At 52.8% G+C, this 27,019-nt stretch overlaps 9 protein-coding genes across 9 annotated transcripts; 6 read left to right on the top strand and 3 right to left on the bottom strand.

Moving 5' to 3' along the window:
* Positions 1 to 144: 144 nt before the first annotated feature.
* Positions 145 to 2,353, top strand: P168DRAFT_324069 (putative purine-cytosine permease; the record flags this gene model as incomplete). Its single annotated transcript, XM_024840778.1, has 4 exons — positions 145 to 537; positions 652 to 875; positions 944 to 1,706; positions 1,767 to 2,353. 4 exons carry the CDS (start codon positions 145 to 147, stop codon positions 1,902 to 1,904), a joined length of 1,518 nt encoding a protein of 505 aa, XP_024697629.1. The 3' UTR covers positions 1,905 to 2,353.
* A 330-nt stretch (positions 2,354 to 2,683) lies between these two features.
* On the top strand, positions 2,684 to 4,414 carry P168DRAFT_263416 (uncharacterized protein). The gene is made up of 3 exons (XM_024834799.1): positions 2,684 to 3,241; positions 3,318 to 3,904; positions 3,960 to 4,414. The coding sequence occupies exons 1-3, from the start codon at positions 2,963 to 2,965 to the stop codon at positions 4,357 to 4,359; spliced, it is 1,266 nt and encodes a 421-aa protein (XP_024697628.1). The 5' UTR covers positions 2,684 to 2,962; the 3' UTR covers positions 4,360 to 4,414.
* A 367-nt stretch (positions 4,415 to 4,781) lies between these two features.
* P168DRAFT_287099 (U2 snRNP complex subunit CUS2) lies at positions 4,782 to 6,780 on the top strand. The gene is made up of 6 exons (XM_024836504.1): positions 4,782 to 5,091; positions 5,360 to 5,482; positions 5,570 to 5,967; positions 6,024 to 6,132; positions 6,189 to 6,344; positions 6,408 to 6,780. Exons 1-6 carry the CDS (start codon positions 4,909 to 4,911, stop codon positions 6,615 to 6,617), a joined length of 1,179 nt encoding a protein of 392 aa, XP_024697627.1. The 5' UTR covers positions 4,782 to 4,908; the 3' UTR covers positions 6,618 to 6,780.
* Positions 6,781 to 7,108: 328 nt separating this feature from the next.
* Positions 7,109 to 9,589, top strand: P168DRAFT_287097 (tubulin beta chain). Its single transcript, XM_024836503.1, has 9 exons — positions 7,109 to 7,361; positions 7,484 to 7,507; positions 7,606 to 7,631; positions 7,750 to 7,791; positions 7,886 to 7,940; positions 8,001 to 8,456; positions 8,523 to 8,857; positions 8,916 to 9,275; positions 9,330 to 9,589. Exons 1-9 carry the CDS (start codon positions 7,350 to 7,352, stop codon positions 9,361 to 9,363), a joined length of 1,344 nt encoding a protein of 447 aa, XP_024697626.1. The 5' UTR covers positions 7,109 to 7,349; the 3' UTR covers positions 9,364 to 9,589.
* A 359-nt stretch (positions 9,590 to 9,948) lies between these two features.
* On the bottom strand, positions 9,949 to 12,096 carry P168DRAFT_29320 (ammonium permease MEP2). The gene is made up of 6 exons (XM_024837758.1): positions 11,810 to 12,096; positions 11,688 to 11,752; positions 11,378 to 11,632; positions 10,630 to 11,304; positions 10,307 to 10,538; positions 9,949 to 10,210 (listed from the first exon to the last, which is right to left on the bottom strand). The coding sequence occupies exons 1-6, from the start codon at positions 11,894 to 11,896 to the stop codon at positions 10,070 to 10,072; spliced, it is 1,455 nt and encodes a 484-aa protein (XP_024697625.1). The 5' UTR covers positions 11,897 to 12,096; the 3' UTR covers positions 9,949 to 10,069.
* A 2,724-nt stretch (positions 12,097 to 14,820) lies between these two features.
* sskB (putative MAP kinase kinase kinase SskB) lies at positions 14,821 to 19,447 on the top strand. The gene is made up of 2 exons (XM_024839230.1): positions 14,821 to 16,639; positions 16,691 to 19,447. Exons 1-2 carry the CDS (start codon positions 14,826 to 14,828, stop codon positions 18,984 to 18,986), a joined length of 4,110 nt encoding a protein of 1,369 aa, XP_024697624.1. The 5' UTR covers positions 14,821 to 14,825; the 3' UTR covers positions 18,987 to 19,447.
* A 624-nt stretch (positions 19,448 to 20,071) lies between these two features.
* On the bottom strand, positions 20,072 to 21,749 carry P168DRAFT_301617 (vacuolar import and degradation protein). Its single transcript, XM_024838549.1, has 4 exons — positions 21,141 to 21,749; positions 20,930 to 21,080; positions 20,513 to 20,870; positions 20,072 to 20,461 (listed from the first exon to the last, which is right to left on the bottom strand). The coding sequence occupies exons 1-4, from the start codon at positions 21,555 to 21,557 to the stop codon at positions 20,395 to 20,397; spliced, it is 993 nt and encodes a 330-aa protein (XP_024697623.1). The 5' UTR covers positions 21,558 to 21,749; the 3' UTR covers positions 20,072 to 20,394.
* A 203-nt stretch (positions 21,750 to 21,952) lies between these two features.
* P168DRAFT_324063 (mago nashi family protein) lies at positions 21,953 to 23,027 on the bottom strand. The gene is made up of 7 exons (XM_024840777.1): positions 22,921 to 23,027; positions 22,826 to 22,863; positions 22,658 to 22,753; positions 22,537 to 22,600; positions 22,390 to 22,477; positions 22,203 to 22,328; positions 21,953 to 22,139 (listed from the first exon to the last, which is right to left on the bottom strand). Exons 1-7 carry the CDS (start codon positions 22,956 to 22,958, stop codon positions 22,125 to 22,127), a joined length of 465 nt encoding a protein of 154 aa, XP_024697622.1. The 5' UTR covers positions 22,959 to 23,027; the 3' UTR covers positions 21,953 to 22,124.
* Positions 23,028 to 23,177: 150 nt separating this feature from the next.
* Positions 23,178 to 26,828, top strand: P168DRAFT_263404 (coatomer subunit beta). The gene is made up of 6 exons (XM_024834798.1): positions 23,178 to 23,303; positions 23,384 to 23,760; positions 23,823 to 24,243; positions 24,297 to 24,686; positions 24,739 to 26,347; positions 26,405 to 26,828. Exons 2-6 carry the CDS (start codon positions 23,456 to 23,458, stop codon positions 26,545 to 26,547), a joined length of 2,868 nt encoding a protein of 955 aa, XP_024697621.1. The 5' UTR covers positions 23,178 to 23,303; positions 23,384 to 23,455; the 3' UTR covers positions 26,548 to 26,828.
* Positions 26,829 to 27,019: the final 191 nt, after the last annotated feature.

Genomic DNA, 27,019 nt, shown 5'->3' with positions numbered 1-27,019 from the left:
ATACCGTTAGTCTGACTCAGTCATTCCCCGCAATCTTTTGCTACGTCTGGATATACCCTTCTTGATCTCTATATCTAGCAAACGGATTCGATACCACGGCTCTCGCTGTTCGTTCTTTAGGCTATCAGCCTCGCACACGTCAGGATGGGAGCAGATGTCGAAAAAGACCACGGATCGGCGTCTTTACACAGCGTGACCGCAGAGGAATTGGGAGACCGTGCGCCTGTGGAGGTAGTCCCAAACTCGAAATATAAGCGATGGGCCCAAAATATCAAGGGTCTCGAGACCCGCGGCATCGAGCCGGTGCCACTTGAGGAACGCTCAGATCCCAGCTCGACGGCTCTACTGCATATGTTCCTCATGTGGCTCAGTATGGGGATGGCTGTGAACAACATCGTCATCGGATCAATGGGGACCCTTAGAAAGCAGCTAAGCTTCACCGACGCTGCGCTCTGCGCGGTCTTTGGAAACCTCCTAGGCGGGTTGGCGGTGGGCTATATGAGCACCTGGGGGCCTCGGAGTGGAAATCGGACACTTGTATGATCCACCTATTGCGTTACGTTGTGTTTGATCTGTTCCCTTACTCGGCCACCTTGTCACTCGGCTACATTTCGCAGGCAGAAAACTTATGGCTCATTTGGCTTTCGATAGATCGTGGCCCGATACTTCATGGGATATAACCCCGCCAAGGTCTGCTGTTTATTGAATGTGCTGACCAATCTGGGCTATGGGATGATGAGCTCAATGGTGGGAGGCCAGATACTCTCCAAACTATCGGATGGAAAGGTTTCGGTTGTTGTTGGGATAGTGATTGTTGTCGTGGCGAGCTGGCTCTTGGCCACATTTGGCATGCGCATATTCCAGCTCTATGAACGGTGAGCATTGTGTTCCCCGGGTTGGTGACTGTTGTGAACTTATGCTCATCCACTGCCCGCGGTTCCAGATACGCGTGGATCGCGCAGTTAATCACTCTGTGCATCATCCTCGGCTCAGCTGGACCCCGGTTTGACTTTGCTACCACATCGGCTGGGACACCGCAGGAGATCAACGGGAATCGCCTAGCTTTTGTATCTCTTTGTTTGTCGTCCAGTCTTTCATGGCTGCCAGTCGCCGCGGACTATTTTGTGAACTACCCGCCGACCCTCGGGAGATGGACAACATGGATGGTCACTACTGTTGGGGCATTTTTAGCGATCACTTTCACTCACCTACTTGGCATCGGCCTCGGGTCCGGCGTTGCCCACACTCCAAAGTGGTCTGCCATCTATGACGGGACGGCGGGGAGTTTGTTGATGGCAGGTTATGACAGACTCGGTGCCTTTGGCAAAATCTGCGCTTTCATCAACACTCTGAGCGTGGTATCCAACAACGCTCCCGGCTCCTACTCCATGTCGATGAATTTTCAGATGCTGGGCGATGTGTGGCTGAAGGTTCCTCGTCCTGTGTTCACAAGTCTCAGCACGGTGATCTATACCGCGTGTGCCATCGGTGGGCGCGATTCGCTTTATGAGATCTTCAGCAACTTCCTGCCGCTAATCTGCTACTGGACCATCATCTGGTTCACGATCGTTCTGGAACAGGACCTGTTGTTCAACCGCGGCACAGGGTACGATTGGTCTGCGTGGAATGACCGAAAGAGGTTGCCGTCGGGCTTCGCGGCCTCTCTAGCCTTTCTCATCGGCTGGGCGGGGGCGATCGTCGGAATGGTATGTCCCCTGATTTGATATGTGACATGGAAGGGCGGGTCACTGATATGTCGACAACAGGATCAAGTGTACTACACCGGTCCAATTGCAAGCGCGGTTACCGGGGGGTGTGATTTAGGAATCTGGCTCGGAATTGGCTTCACGGGTATTGCGTTTCCGCCGCTCAGACTGATAGAGATGAAATATGTCGGTCGCTGAGCCATATCTGAGCTGGGGCGTGAGGTAGGGGCTAAGAAACGCCATGGCTTGCATTGGCTTGCATTAAGTAACTCGCATCATGCCATTGGCGTTTTAGCTCGCTCGCTAATTTGGAAGCCCCCCACCGTCGTGGAGTCGAAATGTTCGAATACGAACGTTTTGTATGTACGTTTTATTAGTTATACTCAATTCTGTACCATATGGAGCCGATCAAGAAACAAGATATTAATGTATGCCTTCGTTGTCGTCTCCTCTTGTCTTCGTTGCTGGTTAAAGCTTATGGGTATCAACCACGCGACGTTGACTGCATGGACCAGCGATTATCATGTCTAGACTCAAGTCCACACATTTCGTGTTATGAGTTGTCAGAACTTAAAAAAGCCTCGAGATTCTGGGAGAGAAGGGTCTGGTTGACAGGATCGGCGCGCACCGTCGGCAAGTACTAAATCCTTCAACCGTAAGCGGTTAGTAGTTATCCATGTTCACGAGCGCTCGAGCCATTTCTTTCGAGTAAATGTTGAATACCGTTCGTTGGATGGATTGAATGGGTGCGTCGGATTTTATCAGTCCAACACACATAAGACGGACAGGTGTAGGTGTTTGCGTGTCTGGATAGAGTAGCCCAGAAACCATGCAGTGGGGAGATCAGCCAAGTGAGGTTCGGACCGAGAATCGCGGTGAGGGGAGAAGAGATGGAGATGGAGAGCGAGAAGGTGCGGGGAATGGATTACTAGGCCTTCAGATCCGGAGAGTATCAGCTACGCCACTAACAGTCCCTTCTTCCCCTAACACTAGCTTCTATTTTTCTTCGCACATAAAGCCTGCATAGACCAAGTTGATTACTTTGAAATCTTCATTTTTTCGCCCTCCCTGTCCTTCTGGTCGACTGACGTGAGTTTGTTTGTCATTGCATAGTATTGAAGCAGGCATTGGCAATTCTCCGCGCCCCTTGCCAGTTGTCATCCCGAACAAATTGGAATTACACTTCCTCTTCCTTTTTCTCTGGTCAAGCGCATTTAGTCCCACGCAAGAAATAGGGCAGTACAATCTCAGTCATCATGAAAGGCGCCGTTCCGATAGACCTCAGGGTTCTCCTGGAGAAAACTCCCTCTCGCGATCTGGTCGCGTGTGCACTGGCGGTTGTGTCGGCGTACCCGGTCCTGGTGTCGTTGCTGCGATTCCGCCGCATGCGAAAGGTGCATAAAAAATACAACTATCCAACTCGGGAATCCTTCGCCCGCATGACAGACGACGATGCCTTCGAGATTCAGAAGGTGTTGCTGCAAACCGAGTTTCCCTTGATGTTCGCCAAAGCCCTTCAATTTGCGCTTTTCCGGGTCAGTTCCTACGCCCTCCCGCGTGGTCTCCCTTGCATGCGGTGCGAAGAAGCGCGCTAACCACTGGTCTGTTCAGACATATGGGATACCCACAATCTCCGGTCTTCTCACGAAGACGAGCCAGTTCTCAAAACCAGAGACTTCCTTGAAGCGGTACAGCGATACCGGCGTGTTGATCCAGGAATTCGCCGGCCACTCCCCCGCCTCGAGTCGTGCGCTGGTCTCCATCGCGCGCACCCGCTGGGTTCACAGCAGTTATCGTGCCTCTGGCAAGATTCTGGATGATGATATGCTGTACACACTGGGCCTCTTCGCGGTCCAGCCTGTGCGATTCATCAACAAGTACGAATGGCGACAGCTGACGGATGTCGAAAAATGCGCTATCGGCACGTTCTGGAAAAGCGTCGGTGACGGTCTGGAAGTCAGCTACGACGCTCTTCCCTCCGGGAAGACGGGTTTCCGGGACGGGCTACAGTGGCTCGAAGAGATTGCGGCCTGGAGTGACGATTATGAAGTCCGTTGCATGGTTCCGGCCGTCAGCAATCGGGAGACTGCCGATCAGACCACCGCAGTCCTTCTGTACATGGTCCCTCGGCCTCTGCATCCCCTCGGACTAAAATTCGTGTCCTTCATGATGGATGACCGTCTTCGAAAGGCGATGATGTAAGACCCGAGGAGAATCATTGACCAAAAGAAGCAATGAGCTAATATAAACCAGGTACGATGCCCCGGGAGCCTCTTACACTAAGGTATTTTCTTCGCTTATATCTATTCGCCGATTTGCGCTGCGCTATCTCGCACTGCCGCGACCCTACTGCATGCGAAGCAGCCCGTTCACCGAGAATCCGGATGAGAATGACCGGAACTTCCTCACGCAATGGGACGGAGCCCCTTACTATGTCAAGCCGACCTTCTGGAACCGCTGGGGGCCAAATGCCTGGTACACCTGGGCACTTGGTCGACCTCTGCCTGGCGACGAGGGTAGCAAATTCTACCCGCAAGGCTACTATGTCCCTGATGTAGGACCGAAGTACTTTGAAGGCAAGGGTCGACAGGCGCTGGATGACGCCGTGGAAGGATTGAAGAAGACGCGAACAGGCCAATGTCCGTTTCATTGATTGTTGTCCCTGAGCTGTATAGCATCTGCTTCGCAGAAGATAATTTAATTGCTACCTATTAATTTTGATTTACGTATATTATTTGGATGTCTTATGATATGTTTTTCTTCTAGACCGTCGCAAGGTCACCTCTGCCATATTGGTGGAGTATGCACTCAACATGGCTACTCCATAGATTATTCACTACTTGAGGATTATATGTCAATAATGTGTTGTTTCAAACAATCCTCCTGATCACTAAAGATATCTCATCTACTAGTTACAGAAATTACGTATGAAGTTTATCGATTGACCCTAGCTATAGCATGACTATAGGGAGGAGGGCGTGACGCAAAGCAATGACCCGGCCAATGACAGACTGCGCTGGAGCTCCCTTCCGCCGCTCACAGTCCTAGCGTCTCCCGCATCTTCAACCCGCAGCTCTCCATCTCATTTCGTCTCTTTCTTCCACCCAAGTTCTCGACTACTCCTCTTCAACAAATATTCCTATAACTACGCATTCCTCCAACCAGGTCGATCTTTATCCTTGTCTACCCACAGTCAACACTTATGGCGTCCCCAAGCCCCGAGGGCGGCGCCCCGCCCCCCGCGTCGAACTTCCCCCAAGAACCCTCCGAGTTCGACAGCGATCCCCGAATCTCCTTCTCAAAACTAGACGACAAATTCATCCTAGAGACAGACGACGGCCGGGAATTTGAATACGATACGGTGTTGAAACGATGGATTCCGACGGTGTGTGCGCGCCTTCTTTCCAGCCGGATGGTCCCTGTTGCGTTTTCTGGCCGTTGAATACTCGTTTTTGCACCCCTCCTCTCCCTTGAACCCCTTTCCTGCTTTTTCATTCCCATATGGTGTCTACGATACTGGTGATATGCGAACCATGATTCTTGTTCTTTGTCGAGAAGTATACTGGGGAGTCCCGTGAGTGCGTGGATATTGGTTGGTTCGTGAAACTGATTTCTCGGTTGGCGCGGCTTGTGCGCCCGTGGATGTCCCTCAGGTCGATGATGACTTGCTTCGGAAACAGCAAGAAGCATACAAAGTCCACGGGGTAGACGAGGACGAGCAGATCACGCCTGCGCAACTTCGGAACAAACGGAAGCAGCAGGCGGGTTCGGATGAGGTGAGTTAAATAATCCTCGCTGTTAACGGGAGCTCGCGACCCCGGGGGAGTGAGCTACAGGAGCTAATGAGAGTGGGAATTTTACAGGGCCCTGAGCAGAAGCAGAAGAAACAGCGCGTCAATACCGCCGTCTACGTGACTTCGATCCCGTTAGATACAGAGCTCGAGGAGCTTCGCGATGTCTTTTCCAAGTGCGGCGTCATCGCCGAAGAAATCGACAGCGGACGTCCGCGAATCAAGATGTATGTGGATGACCAGGGCAACTTCAAGGGCGAGGCTCTCGTCGTGTATTTCCGACCGGAGTCCGTCAACCTCGCGATACAGATGCTGGACGACACGAATTTCCGGCTAGGAGTCCCAGGGCCTCAGGGCCCCATGAAGGTTCAAGTTGCGGATTTCTCCTTCAAGAGCCAACAAGATGCGCCACCCAAGGCCAGCATGAAGGACCGGCGAAAGATCATTCAGCGGACCCAAAGGCTCAATAGGTACGTCCTACCAGCTGAACCCCGACCAACGCAGTGTGTTAATACGCAGGGAATAGCAAACTCGCCGATTGGGATGACGACGATCCGTCCGCTCTGCCGGAGACAAATTCTAGATTCCAAAAGATTGTCGTTTTGAAGCATATGTTTACTTTGGAGGAACTGGAGGTGCGCCCCCTCTGTAATCTGTTACGGCACGTGACGGGAGCTGACACCATTGGCAGGAGGATCCGGCGGCTATCCTCGACATCAAAGAGGATATTCGCGAGGAGTGCTCGAAATTGGGCGAAGTGACCAACGTCGTTCTCTACGATAAGGAACCGGCCGGCGTGGCCATCGCCCGCTTCCAGGATGCAGACTCGGCGAAGCGGTGCGTCCAGGTAGGTGTTCCCCATTAATCCCCCGATGATTTGACCGGACCTAATGCCGGTGCTTTTCCCTAGGTCATGGACGGCCGTTGGTTCGGCGGTACCCGCGTTGAAGCGTACATTTCCGATGGCAGCGAGAAATTTAAGAAGACCAATGAGCGACGGGCGGCGTTGGAAGATCTGGCCGAGAAAGGTCTGGATGCGGAGGACGAAGAGGATCAACGCCTGGACGAGTTTGGCACATGGCTGGAAAGCTCTCATACCGTGGAGAATACAGCCAAGTGAACGTGACGGGGGATCGCCACCAGGATACCTTGTCCGTTCAACCGTTGTCTTGTGAACTGTGAACTTTCATTGACGTTGTTGCTGTAATGCCCTCTGACGACCGACGCATGTCCGGTCTGTACCATACTAGTAGTATCTTTACCATGACACCTTTGTCTCATTGTATCATCCTCATTGACCACCAAGTAGACAGTCCGATCTTTGGGACGCGTGCCGACGTGGAAGTGGAGTAGCCATGAGATGCCACCTGTGGTTCGTTCTAACACGGATAGCCTCCTGAATGGCCAATAGTGCCGTGGAGGGAGACCATTTAAGCCCGAACAGGAATCCCCCTATTAGACCAGCCCAGGTCTTTGCCAGTAATCGCAAGACTGACTAAACCCAAGCGGGTCTAGTGCTATTTACATCTCTGCATTTCTCCTGCCTGACTGTTGATCCCTTTTGACACCCACAATCCACACACAACGAACGAACAAGTCGCTCGGCCCCTTCACCGCTCAAAGTCTCCTCAGGCTCCTCTTTCCCCCCCCCCCAACAAACTTGAACTCACTAGTTCCGTCTCCTTCCTCTTTCTCTCTCTCTCTCTTCCTCTCCTTTCTTTCCCATCTCCCTCCCCTCACATCGACATTCCTCGTCCCACTTCTCTCTTCATTACTCCCCCTTCTTCTTCTTTTTCTTTCCTCTTCCTTCCACATAATTTTATTCGATTAATACCCCTTCCACTTCGCCAAAATGCGTGAGATTGTATGTTGTTTTCTTTCCCCTCCCTCGTGGAAACGCGTCCCGGGAAACTTTACCCCCCTGATGGAGACCCCACCGGTTCCTATTGACCACACAGCGTTGCTAATGTTACCTCCGTCATATAGGTTCACCTGCAAACCGGCCAGTGTGTAAGTGCGACGACGTGTTTTATGAATTGCTTGCGGGGTGTTGCGGATCTGGTTGGTTAGGAACACATCGGGCTAAATTTGGGGTTGGGTGATCATAGGGTAACCAAATTGGTGCCGCTTTCTGGTATGTTTGGACAGAGTGCAGGACAGGCATGGCGGGGTCACATGGAATGAGGGACTCCGTCATGTCGCTGCCAATCAGGTCTCTCTTGGATAACATTGATTCGCTGACAACAATGCAGGCAAACCATCTCCGGCGAGCACGGCCTTGATGGCTCCGGTGTGTAAGTATTGCCTTGACGCCCACGGATATACCCTCTTCGGGAATGGGAGAGCGCTTGGAAAAGGGGATGTCGGTCCGTCTAACGCTAAGAATAGGTACAATGGCACCTCCGACCTCCAGCTGGAGCGCATGAACGTCTACTTCAACGAGGTTCGTACTCGCGATCGTCTGCTCTGAAAATACACGGCAGATCCCTAATTCCTTCCTCAGGCTAGCGGCAACAAGTATGTTCCCCGTGCCGTCCTCGTCGATTTGGAGCCCGGTACCATGGACGCCGTCCGTGCCGGTCCTTTCGGCCAGCTGTTCCGCCCCGACAACTTCGTCTTCGGCCAGTCCGGTGCTGGTAACAACTGGGCCAAGGGTCATTACACCGAGGGTGCCGAGCTGGTCGACAATGTCATCGACGTCGTCCGTCGTGAGGCCGAGGCCTGTGACTGCCTCCAGGGTTTCCAGATCACCCACTCCCTGGGTGGTGGTACCGGTGCCGGTATGGGTACGCTCCTGATCTCCAAGATCCGTGAGGAGTTCCCCGACCGCATGATGGCCACCTTCTCCGTCGTGCCCTCCCCCAAGGTCTCCGACACCGTTGTTGAGCCTTACAACGCCACCCTGTCCGTCCACCAGCTGGTCGAGCACTCCGACGAGACCTTCTGTATCGACAACGAGGTATGTGGTGGATTTGGATTATATGAAAAGTTGGATCGAACCCCAGTCACACTAACTGGTATCTAGGCTCTGTACGACATCTGCATGCGTACCCTGAAGCTCTCCAACCCCTCGTACGGTGACCTGAACCACCTGGTCTCCGCCGTCATGTCCGGTGTCACCACCTGTCTCCGTTTCCCCGGCCAGCTCAACTCCGATCTCCGCAAGCTGGCTGTCAACATGGTTCCCTTCCCTCGTCTGCATTTCTTCATGGTCGGCTTCGCGCCTCTGACCAGCCGTGGCGCCCACTCTTTCCGTGCCGTCTCCGTCCCCGAGTTGACCCAGCAGATGTTCGACCCCAAGAACATGATGGCTGCTTCTGACTTCCGCAACGGCCGCTACCTGACCTGCTCCGCCATCTTGTATGTTTCCCTCGATTCGTCCACAACGATAGGATCCCCATGCTGACCCCTTCTCTAGCCGCGGTAAGGTCTCCATGAAGGAGGTCGAGGACCAGATGCGCAACATCCAGAGCAAGAACCAGACCTACTTCGTCGAGTGGATCCCCAACAACATCCAGACCGCCCTGTGCTCCATTCCCCCCCGCGGCCTCAAGATGTCCTCCACCTTCATCGGCAACTCCACCTCCATCCAGGAGCTCTTCAAGCGTGTCGGTGACCAGTTCTCTGCGATGTTCCGTCGCAAGGCTTTCTTGCATTGGTACACTGGTGAGGGTATGGACGAGATGGAGTTCACTGAGGCTGAGAGCAACATGAACGATCTGGTTTCCGAGTACCAGCAGTACCAGGATGCCTCCATCTCCGAGGGTGAGGAGGACTAGTAAGTTATCACCCTTATCACACCCATTGATCAATAAGACTAACAGCTTGACAGCGGCGAGGAGGAGCCCCTTGAGGTTGAGGAATAAATCCGCCCCGACCGATCGTGACGCAAATTGAGATCTGCTCGCAGTAATACCCTTGATAAGCCCTCGTTCTCTATGAGTCTGGCTGGGCCATCCGGTCGGCGTCATGGACTTGTTTTATCGGAGCGCTCTTAATTTCTTTCCTGTTTTTACTTTCTTAGGCCGAACGGAGCCTGAAACTTGACCAGTAGCACATAGTTTAAAAGCAATCAGAGACTAGTCTCTTGTATCTTGTCTCGTAGTGGTCGTGTAGTGGGTTCAAATCAACCAGGCTATCATGAGTGCTATCCAGCCTAAACACTTGAGACTGTCTATACATGCGGTAACCCTATTAGAGATGATTGACCACTGATATCACCACCAACCAATATCAAAAACAAGATGTGAAAAGAAAGGAGATCAATTAGGTATATACTTGGTAAGTAACTATTATATGATAAAAGTATACACAATAACATCCAACCCATTATCAAACAGAAAAAAAGAGGACAAAAGGGTATGAGAAAGATCAAAATCGGATAAAGTAAGTACCAACAAAGTAAAGTCAGAAGGTAGACGCCTCTTCCCTTCTGTTTGTTTACCCTCTCCAGGCAAGGGTATATAATTCCAATAATATAAAAAAGAATAAAATGAATAGTAGATAAACTACCTAGTAGTAGCCAGGTCAGGTCAGGCCAGGCCAAGGCAAGAAATGAATGAATGAGGCCAATCAAGCCTTCGCCTCATCGACACCACCATCGGTGGCTATCCCCGTCTGAGGGATAGACATAGACCGCTTCGTGGATGAGCCGTCTCCGTTTTCGCTCGGCGAGGGACTGATGACGTCGCGGGTGAGTTCGACGTAGTCGTACTATTCATGATTATATTAGTTTCGTTTCTTCCCACGTTCCACTTCTTTCTAGATTGGAATATTGTGTGAGGAAAGGAAGAGGGTAGGGGGACATACAGCAAACTCCCCAATCTCAACATCATCCATGCCCATGATTTCGTCGTCCTCAGGCGCACGGAGACTCAATCCCGGGACGAGATTGATGAGGAAGAGGATGATGCAGCTGCCGAAGAAGGCGTAGGCGAGGCCCGAGACGGAGTCGGCGAGTTGGTAGCCGAGTTGGATGTAGTTTTGGTTGAGCCAGCCGCCGTCGATTTCGGTGGTGCCGTCTAGGTGGGCTATGTAGTCACTTTTCGGGTGTTAGTTGTTTGTTTCTTTTTCTCTCTTGGGGTTGAGGGGGGGGGAGGTATTAGAAAGAGGGAAAAAAGAGGATGACTTACGCGGCGAAAAGACCAGTCAGAAGGTTCCCCACGACGCCCCCCACGCCGTGTACGGCGAAGATATCCAACGCATCGTCAATGTGAAGAAGATACTTCAGCTTAGTAGCGTAGTTGCAAGCTGCCGCGCCGACGACACCAAAGATAAACGCCGCCCAAGGCGTAACGAAACCCGACCCAGGAGTGATAGCGACGAGACCCGAAATCACACCAGAGCAGAACCCCACTGTCGACCACTTGCGCTCGAGCCTATAATCCAAAAGACACCAGGTAACGCCGCCCACGGCAGCCGAGAGGTTCGTAACGACAGCAGCCATGACAGCACGCAGGTTCGCGCTGAGGGCCGAGCCCGCGTTGAACCCGAACCAGCCCACCCAGAGGAAGACAGTGCCGATAACGACGTGCGTGACGTTGTGAGGGCGGTAGTTGAGCTCGTGGGTGCCGTGGCCGCGGCGTTTGCCGAGCATGAGGGAGTATGCGAGTGCGGTTGCGCCGGAGGCGATATGCACGGGTGTCCCGCCGGCGAAGTCGAGCCCGCCGAGCTGGTAGACCCAGCCGGAGGAGTTCCAGGTCCAGCAGGCGAGCGGGTCGTAGATGATTGTTGACCAGATGAAGATGAAGACCATGCAGGGGAGCATGCGGCCGCGTTCGGCGACGGCGCCGACGCCGAGGGCTACGCTTGGGGTTTGTTAGTTTTGGGGTGTCTGGGAAGAGATGGAAGGTTCAAGGAGGGGGGGGTTATGTGACTCACGTAATTGCGGCGAACATGCCTTGGAAGACTGCGAAGAGGAGGTCGGGGACCTTGTCGCTGCCGACGGACGGGGCGGCGAGCACGCCCTTGAAGCCGAAGTTGTCTAGGTTGCCGATGTATTTCCCGGCTGTGTGGGAGAAGGCGAGCGAGTAGCCCCAGAAGAACCATTGGAAGGATACCATTCCTGCGGACATGATGGAGAGCCATAGGAGGGATAAGGCGGACTTTCGTCGTGCGAGGCCGGAATAGAAGAATCTGGGTGGTCTTGTCAGTGTTGTACATGGAAGGGCTGGTGCTGGTGAAGCCGTACCCGACGCCTGGGATCATGAGCAGCACTAGAGCTGTCGACACGATGACCCATGCTATGTCGCCTGACTGGGGAGTGTTAGTTATTCTGATGTCAGATCGTACAGGTTGTCATGGAGGACTTACATTGTAGTAGATGTTGAGGTCCTCGTGCAACGAGTCGCCGCCCGTGCCATCGGCTGCCCCCTTGTAGGGCACCGGACTGTCCGCCATGATGAAATGTAGTGCTGTTTGGGATGGAGGAAAAAAGCGACCACAATGGAGTTGAAACACGGCTCCGACAAACCACGATGAACGTCTCGCCTGGCTACCGACGACTTACAGGGTCTAGCCTGGAAAATTTACAGGGAGATCTAGGAAGTGCAAAGGAAGAGAGAAAGAGGAGGGAAGAGACACCAGGGAGATGGTGATCACTGGGCAAGACACTTCTGATAAATAATATTCCTGATAAGAGACCACCAGTCATCCCTGAACCCACGAATCTGGTCCGCACTATGACACTCGTTAGACAGGATAAGCGCAAAGCAAATCATAGATACCGGGAGACGATTGACCAGTCCTAGCTAGGTCATTCCCTAAGGCATGTGAGTAAAGTGCCTAGATCCCACAACAAGCTTGAGGGGAGCCCATGATCGTGTGAGATTTAGATATCTATTTGATTTGAATCTATGAATTAATGGAAATGAACCACGGTCAGATCAAGGCCCATGGGGAGTGGCTGTAGATAACCGGCTCAGGTGCCAATCACCTAGCCTCCTCTATGCAATAAGTCCGCGGACCATTAGGGCGTCGTACCTATGTTGATATGCAGGTACTTCATATATCCAATGACGAATCGTATGCCCAAAAGGCTGAGCCCTTATCTGTCAGTCTTGGGTTAGGATTGCAGGCGATGATCTTAACCACTGGACCCGACTGGGCACGGAATAAAGTTCGCATGAACGCCCTCTCTTTGGTCCGTTTGCTTGTCCTCCGTACGCTGGGGTTGGAAGGAAATGGCCCGGAGGATGAAGGCCAAGCCAACGCGGAGGGTCAGTGGAGGTAAATAGATTGACACGGCCACTCCATCGAGTTTGATATATCACAGCGCGGTATCAACCGTTATCAGGGACACTAATGGCCAATCAGCACTGGCCCTGGTGGCTTATCAAAGTCTCATGTCTGAGTCCCATCCGACTGTGGCATTCCATTGTTACGACGATAGCGACTCTATATTTAGTCACCGATTTGTATTTCCATGCCACATCAACTGATTGACCATTGTCAGGAGTGAGGATCACTGCAGTCACTGGAGTTTCAGGTAGCTTCTCCGCTTGGATTCAAACAATGAACTCCAAGATCTGCGCCAGAGGATCAACAAATGATGGACGGGGAATAGGGGATGTGTGACGGGATGCGCCAAACAAGAGGTAGTATCATGTAGGTATCGCGCGGGAGGTATGTCAGGGACAGTGACAGTGGGTGAGATAACCAAATCCCCCCCAGTATAGATGGAGAAGACGAGGCAGATAAGCTGGGATAATTCAATTGGCCAGGACGACATTCATGTTCGGCATCCCGACTGACTCGGATTTAGCGGACTTGGCACCGCTATCATCGTGGGCAGAAGTACCCCCTGAGGTAAGATCCTTGGAGAGACATCCTCTCCTACCATAACTGCTCCTGAACATATCTAGGTACCTAGGTACTTAGTATATAGAATGCCTTCGAAGAATAACAACTCATCTGCAGTTGTGGAATCAGTCCAGAATAGTTTTCAGCCGGTATCTCCAATTCTCTCAAACCTGGCACTGCGGCACGAAAAACGAACCCCAAGCTTGAACCAAGAAGTCACGTACAGTGATGTAAACTTCTACTTGACCACTTCACTGTTCATCATGTCAGCTTTACTGCCCCATGATGTTACTCCAGGAGGACACGCACGAACCCCTGGTCCTTCCTGACCCGCTGCACCCGCTAGTGCGAGAGCGTTCGGTCCCACTGATCCGCAACCTTCTCCGCCTGGCACACATTGCCTTGTTCTTTCGATCTTTGTGGCATGATGACTGTATTAGGTAGGATGATAGTGATGCAGTAGTGTGGAGGCTAGATACTTCTATAAAATAGGATGGTTGACCTATCTTCTAGAAAGTGTAGGTGGACTTATACTGTGTAGTAGGCCATATTTGACTCTCGAAATTGTCACTGTTGAAGGTTGACCTAGTGGGTGCTCTAGATTGGATCTTTCTGGTCTTTCTGACGAGTTGTATTGTACAATAAAATCCAATGATCCTCTTCAATTGGCGACTCAGACCTGCAGCACTATGATAGAAGGATAATCAGACGCCCGAAGCATGTTGATATAGCGGGGATCTTGAGATTTCTCTACTTATAAGGCAACATCCATCTTAACAACCGCCCTAGCTATCTCAGCCGACGCGTTGAGCTTGTCTCGGTTGTCTCTTCACTTCTTTCCTGTTGAAGGTCATGATAAATGTCATTAGTTCTGGCTTGATACCTAGTACATCTCCTTCTCAGGGTGTAGTAGGATTCCGAAGAGTCCAATACACTAAGAGAATCCATGGCTTCCCACTTATGTTTTGCCATGCTTGTCAGAGTAACGTTTGGAAGAACAATTAGAAATAGATTCAAACTACGGAGTATTCCGGATTGATTCCAGTATGATTTCTGTTCCAGGTGGTGAACTGAGAATCCAAAAAGTCGCTTAGTCAGCGACGGAGCGGCAGGAAGCTGATTCATCCTCTCCAACTCCATCAATCCATCAATCCTCAAGAACGACGACGAACCTCCCATTCGCCTTCATTTATTTCTTCGTCCTCTATTGTCGCTGGGTTTTCCCTTCCAAATTGCATGGATCATCAGTTGACTCCATCGTTTGATAAATAAAAACTACCGATCTCAAGGTGGCCGCGGTGGTCCCCCGAACAGGTTCCACCAATCCTTACTAGTTCGTTTCGATCGGCCAAGTCAACCGGGAGTCCACTGAGCTCCCAAGCCGCCGCCGCCGCCTCCGCCTCTTCACAAACCCCCCCAATCACCCCCCGGGACGCGTTGACCAACGGCAAAGCTTGCTTGACAGCACCCCTCACACGCCCCTATCTCATACAGGTTCTGTCATCAACCGCCCGAATCAACATGCGAAATGGACCCTCAACAAGATGTTGATTTTCCAGTAATGGAGCATCCCGATATGAATAACAACGACTCCGATGGCTCGGGGTCGTCCGACGATCTCGTGCAACAACCGTATGTGAGGAGCACCTCGAGCTTCACCGACAGTTTTGATGGCGCTGTCCACACCCCGACGTCCACCATAACTTCCTCTCCTCCCCCGTCGGCCGCCAGTGCCATCCCATCGTGGAGCAGTACCACCTCTTCTCGGCCTCGTGGCTCCAGCCTTGGTGCCGCTGCTCTGGAGAAGATCCCACTCCCCGATGGGCACGCGGTATCGGAGCGTGACCTAAGGCTACAGCGCCCGTCCGGTCCTGCTAGAACCCCCTCCAACACATATGCCCCCCAGCGGCGCCCTCCCCAGTTCATCAACCTACAGAATGACCGTCCGAGTCAGAGGTCGTCCTCCGTGAAGCGAAATGCGAGACGAGACCCCAACGCCCAATACCGCGCCCAGGAGAAAGCCTACGTTCAGCGAATTCGCGCGGACCCCCAGGCTTGGTACGGTCGGTTTGAAGATGCCCAGAATATGAACGCCGCGGCCATGGCCGATTCGGATTTGGAGGAACCTTCCCCCTCCTCCGAGGTCCCCTTCGACGATGACACCTACGACCCGGACACCCAGTTGTTTCTCTCGGACGACAACCAGCCCAGTTTCGATGAACTGAAGAACCCGAAGAACCAGGAACGGCTGGAGTGGCATTCGATGTTGGCCTCGGTCCTGAAGGGCGATGTGGTGAAGCAGGAAAAGCAGCGGCTCATCGGAACCACGGAAACGAAACGGTCGGCGGCTCAAAACAATGAGATATGGCTGGGCGTCAGAGCGAGGACCTGCGGGCGAAGTGTCGCCATGCAGCGGAAAATCATCGAGGAGGCCCGGGGTGCCTTGGGTGCTACCGTCGAGGACATCATCAAGTTTCAAATCAAGGGGGAGACAGAGATTGGCAAGTCCCCAATCAAGCAGGTGGAGGACTTTGTCGAGCACATTGAGAGGTGCGAGCGGTTGTATCCCACGCATAGCGAACTAGAAACTGCGCACCCCCGCGTGGCTTCGGAGGAATACTGCTCTAGCCGTGACGCGATCTTTGCGTGGCACAATACCACCATCCTCATCAATACCGAGCTCTCCATCTTGCAGAAATGGGTTGGAAACGCCGAGTTGGATTTCAGCAAGCCGCGGGTCAAGCCGGCCAACAGTGACTTGAGTGACGACTCCTCGTTTCTGGACCGCATCATGAAGGAAGATGGGCTGAAGACGCTCCAGGGAGAACACAACATGCTGTACGGCATTGGCGAGGTAATCCGGAAAGCAAAAAACACATTGATTGATAATGCCGAGTCTTTCGCCAGACGCCACCTACCCCCCTATATCGAAGAGCTCCTGACTCTCATCAATTTCCCTTCGCGTCTCATCCAGGAGATCATTCGGGTACGGTTATCCTACGCAAAGAACATGAGAGATCCGGCACAGCAGTCTCCCATCTTGGTGGACCAAATGATCTCGCAATTCCAAATCTTGATGCGAGTTGCAGTGGAAATCAAGCAGCGCTATCTCGATATCGCCAAACCGGAGCCGGGCTGGGATCTGCCTCCTTGCATCGACGAGAATTTCGATTCAGTGGTGCTGGATGCCATGAAGTACTATTTCCGGCTTCTGAATTGGAAACTGAATGCCAACAAGAACACGTTCAAAGAGGCAGAAATTCTGGAGCAAGACTGGGAATTCTCCAACGAAATCGGGCGTCAGCTTGAGGGTGGTGACATTGAAGTGGCCGAACAGTTTAGGTACGTACATCTTAACCTACCGCAGTTCGATCCATGACTAACGGCGACCAGTGCCCTGACTGCGAAATCAATTCAACGTCTGATGATCCACTTTGAGCGCGAACTAGCCACGCGCCCGACTGAAGATCCAGCCGACATGGACAAAAGGTACAAGAGCGTCCTGGATTCGACCCGGATCCGGCAGCGAAAGCTCTATCGATTCGCCCGGTTCCTTCGTCAGCTGTTTGAAAATGCCACGGAGTATAATCTGCCGGCTGAGATTGCGTATGAATTCTTCGAGTCGCTTCTGATTTCTGATCATTTCCTTATCAAGTCCAACAAGTCGGTCGGACAAAAGGGTGTCTATCTCTTTGGACACCACGCCCTGTGGGACCGCCACGCGGAGATTCAAGCGATCCTGGGCACTCACTTCAGGGAGGAAGATACCCCAAAGGATTCGCCCCATGTGCCGTACATCCTTGTAGTCCGTCCCGAGAAACCCCTGTCTTGGGCTGGCAAGGAAATGTTGGTGGACATCTTAGAACAACCCACGGACCTGCGGCTTGGGAAACTCCGTCTAGTTGTTGAGGGAACCCAGCAGCGCCTGTCGAATGCCCGGCTCGAATTTTCCCAGTTGACGGGCGTCCACCTGGACATGGCCATCGAACAGCGCGCCAATCTTGGACGGGTCAATGTGGAGCTCAACAAGATCAACAAAATCTCGTTCAAGCTTTCCATGACCATCATGGATAGCGTTGCGTTCATCCGGGAACAACTGATAGAGAAATGCGTGGAGAACCACGATCTCATCCAGGCCTGCTACGCTTTTGCTACAGAGTTCGGTAAACGATCCGCCAACGTTGATCCGAATCGGCGCGCGATGAACAGCGCGAGGCTTGTGGACCTGTCGTTGGAGTGGGTATCGTTCGTTTGCGATGATTGTGACGCCGCCGATCGGAAGACCTTCAAGTGGGCCGTGTCCGCTCTCGAGTTTGCCATGGCGATCACCTCAAGCCGGCACCTTATCTCCATGCATGACAGCCAATTTGAGTACCTCAGGCAAAAGGTCGCCGGGTGCATGTCACTGCTGATATCGCACTTCGATATCATGGGTGCGCGGTCATCCCGCGCTGCCCAGGCGGAGAAACAGCGAATGGAAGAGCGAGCTGGGTCAAGGAAGATCGGTGCTGGCCGGATTCTGACTGACGAGGAGGCTTCGAAGCTCGTTCGTGAGCAGCGCCTTGCCCACTTGACCAGCATTGAAGACCAGAGAGTCGAAGAAGACGCCAAACGCCAGGCACTAGGCAAGGTGTTGGAGAGTTCCAACGAGGCCGACCGGTCTCTCACTGTGCTATCGGCGTCAGCGACAAATGTCACCCTACGTTGGCAACAAGGGCAGTTCATCGGAGGCGGGACGTTCGGCTCGGTCTACGCTGCCATTAACCTGGACAGCAATTACCTCATGGCTGTCAAAGAAATCCGTCTTCAAGACCCTCAATTGATTCCCAAGATCGCCCAGCAGATCCGGGACGAGATGGGCGTGCTGGAAGTGTTGGACCATCCGAACATCGTCTCATACCACGGGATTGAAGTGCACCGCGACAAGGTGTACATCTTCATGGAATATTGCTCGGGAGGATCGCTCGCGAGTCTCCTCGAGCACGGGCGTGTAGAGGACGAAACCGTCATCCAAGTATACGCCCTTCAGCTGCTGGAAGGACTGGCGTACTTGCACCAAGCCGGCATTGTGCACCGCGATATCAAGCCGGAGAACATCCTGCTCGATCACAACGGCATCATTAAGTACGTCGACTTCGGCGCTGCAAAGATCATCGCGCGTCAAGGGCGGTCCGTGCTCCCTATGGATACCTTCTCCAGTCCCAGCAACAAGGAGGCCATCGTGCCCAAGGACAACGCGCGGGGCAAGAATCAAAAGACCATGACCGGAACTCCGATGTACATGTCTCCGGAAGTCATCCGCGGCGATTCATCGAACTTGATCCACCGCCAAGGCGCCGTGGACATCTGGTCCCTGGGATGTGTGATCCTGGAAATGGCCACTGGCCGACGACCCTGGTCGACGCTGGATAACGAATGGGCGATCATGTACAACATCGCCCAGGGGAGCCAACCTGCGTTGCCGGGCCGCGACCAGCTCGGCGATACGGGCATCGACTTCCTCCGTCGCTGTTTCGAGTGCGATCCCCTGAAGCGGCCGACTGCCGCGGAGCTACTTCAGCACGAATGGATCGTCTCCATTCGCACCCAAGTCGTGCTCGATCCCACCACTCCTGGGAGTGATAATAGCAGCGGCAGTGTGAGCAGCGGGAGCCGACAGAATTCCAGCTATGGTTCTGTTACCGGATGAGGTTATTGTCGCATCATGGCCTCTCCAATCTGCCCTCTCTCTCTATCTTGAGGGGAAGCCGACGAGCTTGTATTCCCGGCTATACGCATGGAAAGACTGTTTTCCTAGAAAAGCCTGTCATTTGTTTTCAACCAAGAGTTGTGTATTTATCCCTTTGTCTGGCTTGTCTTCGTCTCTTTCTTTCTTTTGTCTTTCCCCTTTCCTCCCCTTTTTCTTAGTTATTGTTTTTTTTCCTTTATTGCGATCACTCATGACTACCCTACCTTTCCCAAAGGATTGACTGCATTTGATACCCCTCCCAATCAATACTACTCTTGTTTCAATCATATCATGCTACGGTCTACAATCGATCCCATTCTTCACGCATAGTCGGTGTCTACTTTATGTATCGATGGCCGGTTGTGGCTTGTTTCCTCTTCTTTTCATCCCTGATTCGGTCTTCAATAGGGCTTGCCCGTGCTTGCTCGAGAGAGAAAGCTACTATAGTCGATAATGAAGATATAGATATTATACATTATTCACTCACTACTCCGTATAATAATCAATCCTCCGAGATTGTTCATCAAGTAAATCAAATCACATTAATCAACATGAGACGCGACATTCAGGAGGAAGTCAGGACCAGTGTGTGATAGATAAATCAGACAAATTATCATTGTCTAGGCAGGGTCCCACGTGGGAGAAGGAGAGAGCGGGTGTGATCATCCATGGGACCGGTTAGGCTAATTCTATGTTTATGTATAGGATGGATTCGAGATATCGCTTCTACTAAGAACGAGTCTATCGAATCTGATAGTCTGCAATGTCTTGTGGAGGGGGGAAAATGTGTATTTCTCAAATGCCGCAGTATTCTCTCAGGGTATGTTTCGAGAATACGCGGCGGCAGTCAGACGCTATGGCTACCAAATCATTGCATTCGTCATGCCCAAACGACCCAATTAAAGTAGAACAGAGATATAGATAAAGTGGAAGAGAGGGAAAGAAAAAGATGTCCTTATCGCCACCGGAATAATTCGAATATCGCTCCATACGTATGAAAAAAAAGCAAACGAGAAAGGGAAGAACGAAATGAGAAGAGAAAAAAAAAAAAAAAAAAGAGAAGAGAGAGGGGAAAATCTGGATACACTGAACATGCAGAGTCAATGATCAAAACCTGTTTGTCCAATAGATACGCCATTTCAAAGAAGAGCACCATCATAAAGCGTTACGGTATAGGGTGGAAGAAGGTTGCTTCCCAGGAGCTGACAGAACGAGACAACTGTCTTGGAAGCATCGTGGAAGTAGACGTCGCAGCCGGAAACTCGGGGCCAAATGGGAGTGGAGAACGACGAGGTAGAGGCGGAATGAGGCTAAAGAAGATGTGTGTAGTGGTGGCTGAGTGACTGACGCGTAAGGAATGGTATGTTGTTCAACGGAACTCGATCGCTGGCGTGCATCCATGGTCTTCCACATGTTTAAGCTCCAGTTGTTGATACCTATATCTCATTAGCACAACATCCATAATCAAAGGAAAGTTAGACACATACTTCTCACTCTTGGCATGAAAGTATATCCCAGTCACGGTCCCCTCCACCTGGTTGAAGCAGATATAGTAAAATCCCTCGAAACTGGCGCCCGAGATCGTCCTCACCCGATGGTCCGGGACAAGGAAGTACTCCTTCCATCGCATGAAAATGTGTTCCCGCTGGGCGAAATTCCGGTAGGTGAAATCCGGTCGCTTGGCCTGCTTGGCCAACGGGTGCCAGGCGGGGAACCGCGCCCAATGAATCATATCGGTCTTTTCGGTGGCCCCCCACGCTTCATTCCTGGTCTTGAAGGTATGTTTGTTCCCAATGATTTCTCCCTCAAAGAATGTTGTCAGGGTCGGGTGATCCTCCGTGAGACCTGAACAAAACGCGCTCGGTTAGAATGTAGATCGATCGAACCCGGGCGACATCACCGACCTTGGATGCGAAGATAGCCACAGAGGTAGGACTCGACCATGTCGACATGCTTGATTTCCACGTCGACATTGTACACCTGACGATCCGACTGTTGCGTGCCCGTGAACTTACTCCCCGGGCGCAAAAACGAGGATGTGTAATTAGGCAAAAGCTGTCGCTCAAGTTAGTTGATACAAAGGGCGTAACGAGAAATCCCAAGCTGCCAACATACCCTGATGTTGGAGAATTCGTAACTCAACAGGGAAGTCGTTGAGGGTGCCGTGACTGATGGCGACGGGTTGGCTGGGTACGACGGCTCCCTCGTGGGCGGACTTAGCCGTCCCCCAACTGGCTCGTCATCCGGCTTGCTGAGACTCTTTGCAGGAGCGCCGGACACCGTATTACTCCTCACTCTCAACAAATCTGGCTGGGAGGGTGCGATGGCATCGTCCGACCGGGTCAGCACGGACTGGGAGGACGCCGAGGCGGGGGAGAGAGCATTCTCGGGGACATCGCTCTCCGCGGTTGACGAGTCGGGGGAATCTCTCCAGGCAGGTAATCGCTCGACCTCCGGTGGACAGGTGGTACGGATTTCTTCAGCGATCGAAGCAGCATTGAGGCGAAGCGTGTTGTCACTGGGGGTCGGCATTGAGGCGAATTTAGAAAATGAATGACATCGGATCGACCTGTTGGGTGTGTACGGAGTAGCAAGGAAGGTTATCGGATACAGGAAGCGATCAGAGAGAGACAAGGGAGGGAGGCCGTGAATGTGGATGAAGAAGAAGTAAAGGAAGAAGAAGCACAACAAAAGGATGAGATAGAAGACAAGAAGAAGGAGAAGCTGGAGCTATGATGAATCAATCAGTGATGGAAGCCCAAACAGGCTTAAGTCGACCCGGGGCGGATCATGCGAGCGCGGGGGAGGCAAATTCGGGCGCCTGAGGCGGAACAGCGAAAGCCACAGCCTAAAACAGTATGGTGGATCGTACAACTTTGCTTCTCAAATATGTCTGATCTTAATACATATATACTTATATTTGGCTTCTTTTCTCTTGATTGAGTTGGCTATTCAATTTGCATTGCGTCATCACAGTTTGAACTTATCACTGTCCATTCTCAATACCCTCATTATGGAATCAATAACGCCCTGTATTCTCCCCTCGATAAATAACAAAAACCGTCCAATGCCATTTCCAGGTCACATTGGGTTTGAAGTTTAGATAGGTTTGATCTGAAGAAAAAAGAACACAGTTAGCAAGCACGTGGGTGACCAACTTATCCCAACATTCATTACCTTGAAATGGAGCGAAATAAGCGAAAAGATCAAGGCCTTCAGGTCTTGCACAAGATAGTAGAACACCCGGAGACCTTCCGGGTCCGCGGACTCGGTCACGTCCACCAAAGAGCCGATTTTGGCGGTCTGCCAAACACATGCAGTTAGAAAGGGCAGGCAGTCAAGTAGGAGGGTCAACACAACGCACTTCGAACGAGATGTGCTCATTCCCCAGTCGGATCTCCAGTTCCTGACGTCCATCCTTGTTCTTCTGGGGCCATTTCGAATCGTCCTCCCTGCATCGCATCAATATCCATGTGGAGTCCACTCTCCGGGCGGTGGATAGGTCACATACTTTAAGATCTCGCTTTCCTTGATGATGCGCTTCACTTCCTGGATCATAGCCGCGCTCACGCACACTGGAAGTGCAATCCATCAGTGAAGTTCAAGGCGATCGAAGTCTGTCGAGCACTCACTTTCTTTGCGGATCAGGGAGTCATTGCGGTAATTCGAATTGTTCGCATACCGCACAGCGGCACTGCGTCCATCGCCGAGAGTGCGAAAGTCAAATTCTATTAGGGACAGAAAGGATATTAGCTTCCAAAAAAAAAAAAAACAGTGATGAATCCAGGGAAGAAACCCACCTAGAAACTCATGCCCAAACCGCCCAGAGTGACCTGAGCTGCGGTGGGTTGTCAGCGGCAGCGGAGGAAACCCGGGCGACACCAATCCAGCTTACTAGTAGCGGAGATAGAACGGGTCTCCTTGAGTGGTCATCTTGAAGAGTGAGTAGCGATGCCACAAGCGACCAGTAAATCAATCAAATCAATCCCACGTAGTCGCACAGTTCGCACGGGAAGTTATAGCAGATGCTGGAGGCTGCTTTTGCCCGAGTTGGGCGGGATGGTCCAGGCGGCTGAGTCATCCACACACTCCGGCCAGCTTGCTCCGCCGCGCAAATGGACAGATTGGATCAAGAAACCCCCCAAGTGTCCCTATACAACCACCCCAAGAGAATCGCCTACCTTTGCGCACATGAATCCAAGGCTGGTGAGGGGAGTTCAATTGTTTTAAGTCACACTTCCCAACCATCAAATACCATCTCAGAGGAGAGTTGCTGCGGTTGGTCCCTCCCTCCCTCCCCTGAAGGGTCAAAACAATCGGACACCTTGGACTTATGGACTGACCCGACCACCATCTAGCTCTCCTCCCTCCCACCTTCGCTCCCTCCGTCACACCTCCACCCCCCAATTACTTTTCGATAACCGGTCATCATGGCGTTGTATCTGGAAAATGCATACAGCCTGATCCATCAGGACAACACCGCTGATCAGCCCTCCTTGCCGGAGTTGAAGCTGCAGCTGGAGAAGGGTACTGATGAGACCAAGCTGGAGACAATGAGGAGGGTCATTACGATCATGCTCAATGGCGATCCGATGCCGGCCCTCCTGATGCACATCATTCGCTTTGTTATGCCATCGCGGAGCAAACCCCTGAAAAAGCTCCTGTACTTCTACTACGAGATCTGTCCCAAGCTGGACGCTAGTGGGAAACTGAAGCAGGAGATGATTCTGGTCTGGTAAGAAGCAACGATCCAATTTGTCTCAATGCTGAGACCGTGCTGACCCTTGCGTCTCACAGTAACGGCATTCGCAACGACCTCCAACACCCCAATGAATATGTTCGCGGAAATACCCTTCGGTTCCTGTGCAAGCTTCGGGAGCCCGAACTCATCGAACCTCTCCTGTCGTCGGCCCGCTCGTGTCTGGAACACCGCCATTCTTACGTGCGGAAGAACGCCGTGTGGGCGGTGGCTTCGATCTTCACCCACTCGGAGTCTCTCATCCCGGACGCCCCCGAGCTCATCCAGACATTCCTCGAGACGGAAACCGATGGTACCTGCAAGCGAAATGCCTTCGCGGCTCTCATGTCCATTAGCCACCAGAAGGCGCTGGAGTATCTGGCTACTACGTTCGACAGCATTCCGAATACCGATGAGCTGCTTCAGCTGGTGGAGTTGGAATTCATCCGCAAAGATGCGATCCAGAATACGCAGAACAAGGTAGGTCGCTACAGCGCAAGTCGATCTCTGTCCCATGGCTGACCGCTCGGTAGGGTAAATACTTGCGATTGATCTTCGATCTCCTCGATGCGTCTACGAGCACGGTGATCTACGAGGCGGCGACCTCTCTCACGGCCCTGACCAGCAACCCGGTCGCGGTGAAGGCCGCTGCTGGGAAATTGATCGAACTGAGCATTCGGGAGGCCGACAACAACGTCAAGCTCATCGTTTTGGACCGAGTGGATCAGCTGAGAATCCGCAACGAGGGCGTCTTGGACGACCTCACCATGGAGATCCTCCGTGTCCTGTCCAGCCCGGACATCGATGTCCGCCGGAAAGCCCTGGGTATCGCCCTGGAGATGGTCTCGAGCAAGAACGTGGAGGAGATCGTCATGCTCCTGAAGAAAGAGCTTTCGAAGACCGTGGATGAGCAATACGAGAAGGTGAGCCTGTCGACGCCAATCGGGAATGATATGATGCTGACTCGGCCTACAGAACAGCGAATACCGCCAGCTTCTCATCCAATCGATCCACACCTGCGCCATCAAGTTCTCCGAAATCGCCGCCAGCGTGGTGGACCTTCTCATGGATTTCATTGCCGACTTCAACAACAACTCCGCCGTCGACGTCATCTCTTTCGTCAAGGAAGTCGTCGAAAAGTTCCCCCACCTGCGGGCCTCCGTTGTCGACCGCTTGGTCTCGACCCTGAGTGAAGTGCGCGCCGGAAAGGTATATCGGGGCGTTCTGTGGGTCGTAGGTGAATACTCGCTGGAGGAGAAGGATATCCGTGAGGCCTGGAAGAAGATCCGGGCGAGCCTGGGCGAGATCCCTATTCTCGCATCTGAGCAGCGGCTCCTCGACGAGGTGCCGGACGACAATGCGCTCAAGGAGCAGATCAACGGCCATGCCAAGCAGTCTGCCCCCACCGGATCCCGCAAGGTGTTGGCGGACGGCACCTATGCCACGGAAAGCGCTCTGACCAGCCAGTCGGCGGCCGCCGCCCGACTGGAGGCCGTCAAGGCCGCCCAGAAGCCCCCTCTGCGCCAGCTGATCCTGGACGGCGACTACTACCTGGCCACCGTTCTGTCGTCGACCTTGACCAAATTGGTGATGCGCCACTCCGAGGTGTCCGAGGATACGGCGCGGACCAACGCCCTGCGCGCCGAGGCGATGCTCATCATGATCTCGATCATCCGCGTGGGCCAGTCCCACTTCGTCAAGGCGCCTATTGACGAGGACTCGGTTGACCGCATCATGACCTGCGTGCGCTCGCTTGCCGAGTTCTCGCAGAAGAAGGAGCTGGAGACGTCGTTCCTGGAGGACACGCGGGCGGCGTTCCGGGCCATGGTCCAGGTGGAGGATCGGAAGCGGGCCGACAAGGAAGCGAGCGAGAAGGCCAAGACGGCGGTGCAGATCGACGACGCGATCCCCATCCGCCAATTCACGAAGAAGTCGGCCGTGGAGGGCGCCGAGGAGATCGAGCTGGACCTGGCCAAGGCGACGGGCGGCGACTCGACGGTGGAGTCGGTGTCGTCCAAGCTGAGCCGGGTGGTGCAACTGACGGGCTTCTCGGACGCGGTGTACGCGGAGGCGTACGTGACGGTGCACCAGTTCGACATCGTTCTGGACGTGCTGCTGGTCAACCAGACGCTGGAGACGCTGCAGAACCTGTCGGTGGAGTTCGCGACGCTCGGAGACCTGAAGGTGGTGGAGCGGCCGGCGACACACAACCTGGGGCCGCGGGACTTCTTGAATGTGCAGGCTACAGTCAAGGTGTCGTCGACGGACACGGGAGTGATCTTCGGAAACATCGTGTACGACGGGGCCAGCTCGACGGAGACGCACGTGGTGATCCTCAACGACATCCACGCGGACATCATGGACTACATCCAGCCGGCGCACTGCACGGAGACGCAGTTCCGGACGATGTGGACCGAGTTCGAGTGGGAGAACAAGGTGAACATCAACTCGAAGGCGAAGAATCTGCGGGAGTTCCTGCGGCAGCTGATGGAGAGCACCAACATGGCGTGCCTGACTCCGGATGCCTCGCTCAAGGGCGACTGCCGATTCCTGAGTGCCAACCTGTATGCCCGGAGTGTATTTGGTATGTTCTTTTCTTTTTACCAGTCTTGTTATCTACAGTAGCGCTAACCAGACCTAGGCGAGGACGCTTTGGCGAACCTGAGCATCGAGATGGAAGGGGACGAGGGACCGATCACCGGGTTTGTCCGAATCCGCAGTCGGTCGCAGGGACTGGCATTAAGCCTGGGATCGCTGAAGGGCCTCAAGGCGCAGACGGCATGAGATGGCAGGCTGGACGTCGACGGTGCAGCGTTGGAATACCGATTACCCTCTTATTGACTTATTATACACCCTCATAGCTCCTCGGATGGGGATCTTGTAACCGTTTCCTATTATCAATTTCTTTTTATTATTTCTGATGGATGAATTTGTTGAGTACATGTTTGATCTTTTTTGCGGAGCTGGATGAGGATTGTTTTTTTTTTTCTTCTATTCATTCTTCTTCCTGATTTCTTTATTTTCTATCTTTTTATTATTACTTTCTGTTTCCATTATGAATATCGAATAGACAGGTTTCTGGATAACAGGAAGTAATCTACAGGTGGATCTGATTCGTAGTCAGGCGCCCCACCACCCCGCGCGGCGCGACCTCGGCAGATGATCCTTGGCTGCATGGCCGTTCCTCTTCATTCTTTCAATTGCATAGATCGGGGAGTATATTCAATATTTGTTCGTAGGGGTTTCATTGACCAAG

Source organism: Aspergillus campestris (genome assembly GCF_002847485.1).
Source record: "Aspergillus campestris IBT 28561 chromosome Unknown P168scaffold_1, whole genome shotgun sequence".
Lineage (NCBI taxonomy): Eukaryota > Fungi > Ascomycota > Eurotiomycetes > Eurotiales > Aspergillaceae > Aspergillus > Aspergillus campestris.
This window is presented reverse-complemented; position numbering and strand designations above follow the sequence as displayed.